The 5267-nt window shown below is 41.0% G+C and overlaps 1 gene segment (V, D, J or C); it reads right to left on the bottom strand.

Annotated features, from left to right (window-relative positions):
• Window positions 1-795: 795 nt before the first annotated feature.
• On the bottom strand, window positions 796-1500 carry LOC129515759 (T cell receptor beta variable 24-1-like). The segment is given in 2 exon segments: window positions 796-1202; window positions 1334-1500. Coding segments are annotated over 2 exon segments (456 nt in total).
• Window positions 1501-5267: the final 3767 nt, after the last annotated feature.

Below are 5267 nucleotides of genomic sequence, written 5' to 3'. Positions count from 1 at the left end.
AGGCAGGTTTTACATCAGGCTATAGCAGCCCTTGATTGAGTATTTTTGTGCCTGGAGTTCACTGGCTCCCAGGAGGGTCCCCCCTGCAGAGGAGCAGGGGGCTTATTCCAAAACCTTGAGAGAAAAGGAATCTCCAAGCTCTGAGCTTTGGCTCCATGCTGGGGAGCAGGCAATTTTTTTTTGGAATCCAGTACATCTAGATAATGACATAGTCTCTCTGCTCCCACAGGTTAAGATTATTCTCAGCAGAGATCCGAGTGTGGGGCAGTAGATGAAAGATATCTTTTATAGATCACAGTCTCTAGTACTTGACACACTTCACTTTCTGAGTCAGATTTAAATAGTAATTAAATTTACTTAGCGTGAAGTTTTAGAAAACAAGGTGGTCAGTTTGTGCCTGGTATAAAAGCACCCAAATACAGAGTTGAACAGTGCCCAGCGCTTGGAGGAACCAGGACTGAGAAGGGGACAGCAGGATAAAGGGACCATCAGAAGGAACAGAATGGAGTGGAACATGTTGCAAAGTGGGCAAAGAAGAGGCAAAAGAACGATGACAAGCCACATCCTGTTGGAGCTCATAAGAAATGCTCTTACTGAAAACCATGGTGGTCTTGGCAAATATCAGGTTCATTCTCCTAGAAGGACACTACTGAGCTAGCCCCACTAGAATAGAGAAGGAGGGTCAGTCGGCAGGGGAGATAGGTTCAGTCCAGCCTGTGGTTTCCATCACCGTATGGCCTGGGGACATTGACCCAACATGGCCACAGCTCAGATTGAGGCTCACACGGTGTAGAACTACTCAGACCCCTCTAGGTCCCCATGTCCCACATGGAGGAAGACTTCTGTGTGGTCCGAGCAAATGTGCCTGCTTTCTGTATGGGGAGCAGGTGACCAATAAGCACTGTGTGAATCACTGCTGGCACAGAAGTAGAGAGCTGTCTGGTTGGGAATGGCAGTCCCTACAGACAGGGAGAATTTCTCCAGGTCCGTTCGAGAGGCACTGTACCCATTGGAGACCTCTCCTTCATTAATATAAATGACACCAAAGGAGTAGGAGATCAGCCGTAGCCCCATTCCCGGGTCTTGTCGATACCAGTACATATAGTTATGACCCTTAGTCTGAGAACACTCCAGTGAAATGTTCTTTCCTTTCTTTATAATCCCATTCTGGGGGGTCTGGGTAATGCCAGCATCCATGGAACCTGTGGGGGAAACAAGACAGAAACTGGAGACAGAGCCCAGGAAGGGTCCTCCAGCTACAGGCTGAGGGGAGAAGCTTCAACCAAGAGCAGGAAAATGTAAGGCAGGGTTTCCCCAGGCTTCCCAAACTCACCTGTTCCCAAGAGACAAAAGGCCACACAGCAGAGGAGCAAGAAGCCCATGGTAGGGAGAGGCAGGATGGAGGTGTTTCCAACTCTGAGTGTTGGGGAATCGGGGCATGGATATAGGAAATGGGAAAAATTCAGTCAGCGATGTCCCTCACAGCTTACTTGGCCTCTGAGAAAGATACACCCACACCTCTGTCCCCCCGGAGCCTAACCTTCACTCACTTATTACTCAGGAAGGTGGTGCCTTGGTTTACTATGCGTCCTACCAAATGGGCAGAAACTCTTTAACTTGCTCGTCTTCTCTCCCTGGTTCTTCTCTGCCACCCACTGGGTGGTAGTCTCTCTTCCCCTTCCCACGCCTCACCTATTACAGGTGCTCCAGGGCACACCCCCACCCCAGATGAATAAGCTATGGAGTAAATTCAGAATCATCTCAAAGAAAGGGAAGCTAGTCCCAGTGGAATGTTGTGACTGTAACATTTCTTTTTTTTTTCTGCATTTATTCATTTTTGTCTAATCCGGGTCTAGGTAAGCTACGCTATTTGAAAATATTCACCATAAAGTTTGAAAGTTTTGTTTTGTTTTGCCTTTTCCTGGGGACCAGCATGGCTACCTTTGTTCTAAATTTCCACTGTTCTTTGATGGATGCTGCTTTTCTGGTCAATGTTTCCTGGGCACATACCTTTACTGAAAATATGGGCTAATTGTAGGAAGGTATTCTCTTAATGCGGGCGTGTATTTCAAAGAAATACTTAATATCTTCTCTTTTATTTTGAATGAACTGAAAATAGTTCATTAAAGAGGTGATTTTAGCATAACACAGATTGTTGCTGACTTTAGGAGGAAAATCTTCAGTATTTCAATGCAACAAAGTATAAATACAGCACAACAGCAAAGACAGTGAGAAACACTGGTGTCATAAGTCAGTCTTCTTTGCCCTCCAGGTCTGTGCTTTTCCTGACTTTTCCTCATCCATGAATATACCATAGCCTCCTACACTAATAAATCTGGCCATATATCTCACTGGGAAAGTCTTCTTAATAATTTCTCTTTCGATTGGGAAAATTTCCAGCATATATAAAGAAGATATATAATAATATAATGAGCTTCCACGTCCCTACATAACCTGGCTTCAGTAATTACCAACTCATGGCTTCTCTTGTTCATTTCTCACTATTTTCTCTCTCTCCTCTTATTTTGCACACTCACTCCTTTGTTCTGGCACATTTTTATAGCCAGTGTACACCTTCTATATGACATTCCAGTGTTCTCTCCCTTTTTCTCTTTCTGGACAGAATTGTTCATTAGTCCTACCAGTAGAGACTTGGATTTTTTTTTCCAGTAAATTGCTTATCCAGGGGCTTGATTAATACAAACAGGATAATTTTAAGAAAGATTGTCATCTCTGAGTTTGCCCTTAATTGGAAAAACATGGCCCTACTTTGCAGTTCTTAAAGAAAACATGCTGTTTTGCTGCCCCCTGCTGTAGGAAGTCACTGGAGTGGAAGAGAGATTTGGGAGGTATCAACTATTATCAGGGTCTGTCTGTTGAGGTCTGGTGGAGGCCTACAGTACAAGTCTGTAGATGCCTGGCAAGGACAGGAGAAGCATACCTTGTCCTAGGAGCAGATTTTATGCCCAAGGAGGAGTGAGCGACCATTATCAGAGGAAGGAACGGAGGAGACATGTAATTGGATGGGCATAGAATTGAAAAAGATGCTCCCATTTCTGGACAATCCAGAAAGACCTTGATGGCATGAACCAGTACTCCTCCTCCAGGATGACTCATATGGCTCTCAAATTTTTATTTTGTTTAAATTCAATTGATTAACATATAGTGTATTATTAGTTTCAGAGGTAGAATTTAGTGATTCATCAGTTGCATATAACACCCAGTGCGCATTCCATCACATGCCCTCCTTAATGCCCATCACCCAGTTACTTTACCCCCTCCATTTCTCCTCCAGAAACCTCAGTTTATCTCCTAGAGTTAAGGGTCTCTTATGGTTTGTCTCTGATTTTATCTTATTTTATTTTTCCCAAATCTTATTTACAACCCACTTATTTGACCCATCCCCCACCACAGGCAGAGCAGACTGCCCAGTCTCCACCCCCAACCCCCCCCAATCCTGATTTTTACCTTGTATTGTGTGTTCGTGGGTGTGATCCTAGGGATATCGAAAGCTCTCTTCTCATTTGTGAATTATTGAACTGTATGACACATATCCTCAGGCACAAAAGATGTTTATTGCTGGTTAGTGCTTTCTGGGTCATAAGAAAAATCTCACAAAGATGTTTTTATGTTTTCCTCCAGAAGATTTCTAATTATAGCTTTTATACTTAGGTCTATGACCCATCTCAAATTGACCTTTGTTTCTGGTATGAGGTATTAGTAAAGTACGTTTCTTTTCACATGATCATACAGTTGTTCCAACATTATTTGTTGAGAAAACTGCTATCTTGATGCATTGAAATTTCCAACCCATAAACATGATTATTAATCTTTCCATTTTTAGTATTTTCTTTAATTTCCCTTTGTGATGTTTTGTAGTTCTTCACTGACCATCTTTTGCTGAATCTATTCCTGTTATCGATAGTATTGTATATGATGCTGTCTCCTGAAGTTTATTTTTCCATTGTTTGCAACTAGGACGAAAACACTTGGTTTTAAAAAATAAAAATACTTTATTTATTTGCTTAAGAGCAAGAGAGAGAGCATGAGCAGTGGGGCAGGGACAGAGGGAGAGAGAGAAGCAGGTTCCCTGCTGAGCTGAGAGCCCATCATAGGGCTTGACCCCAGAACCCTGGAATCATGACCTGGGCCAAAGGCAGACAGACAATTCACGGACTGAGCGACCCAAGTACCCCTTGGTTTGTTTTATATTGACCATGCATCTTGTCTTACTAACTTCACTAATTAGTTCTAGTTGTTGTTCTTTGATTCCTTAATGTTTTTTATATAAACAACCATGTCATCTGAAAATAGTCATAATTTTATGTCTTCCTTTACAATATTTAGGATTTTTCTCTTTCTCTTTCTCTTTTTCTTTTCTTTTTTTGGCTTGTCTCACACTGGTTGAGACCTCCAATCCAATGCTGAAGGAAAGTGGTGACAGAAAACATCATGCCTTATTCTCAACCTTAGGAGGAAAGTGTTCAGTATTAACCATTAAACATGATGTTTGTTGCATTCTTTGTTGATAGCCTCCAGCAGGTTGAGAACCCTCTCCTTTTATCAGTTTGATAAAAGGAAGACTCATTTTGAACAAGTAGTGGATTTTGTCAAAAATTTTCTCAGCATCTATTTATATGGTCAAATGATTATTCTTCATTATTCTGCTAATAATTCTCCTGTGAGAAACCTACTTGGTCGTAATGCGTTACCACTACAGGTGGATACACACACACACACACACACACACACACACAAAGCTATGCAGATATATCTGGATTTGATTTGTTAATATTTTGAAAAGGAGTTTTTCCATCTATGGTCTTAAAAATATTGTTTTGTCATTCTTTGTCAGAATTTGGTGTCAGGTTTTTGCTAGCTTCACGTAATGAGTTGAGTTTAGAAAATGAGTGCCTCTTATTTTCTAAAAAAGTTTCTGTAAAGTTGGCACTATTTTTTTTTTCTCCTTAGATGTTTGACAGAGTTCACCAGGAAAGGAATCTGGGTCTAGAGTTTTTTTGGAGGGAATGTTTTTGATAAGTGATTCAATTTCTTCGCATTTCTAATTTCATCTTGAACCAGTTTGGTAAGTTTGAATTTTTCAAATAATTTCATCTGCTTGTAGAATTTATTGGCTTGTACTTATTTATGATATTGTATTATTTTAATGTCTATTGTATTTATAGAGATATTCTCTTTTTCGTCATTGATATAATTTGTGCCTTTCCCCCTTTTGACTGCAGTGAGTTAATCACTTCTGTCAATTG

The sequence above is a fragment of the Nyctereutes procyonoides genome, unplaced genomic scaffold (assembly GCF_905146905.1).
Source record: "Nyctereutes procyonoides isolate TBG_1078 unplaced genomic scaffold, NYPRO_anot_genome, whole genome shotgun sequence".
In the NCBI taxonomy this organism is placed as follows: domain Eukaryota; kingdom Metazoa; phylum Chordata; class Mammalia; order Carnivora; family Canidae; genus Nyctereutes; species Nyctereutes procyonoides.
This window is presented reverse-complemented; position numbering and strand designations above follow the sequence as displayed.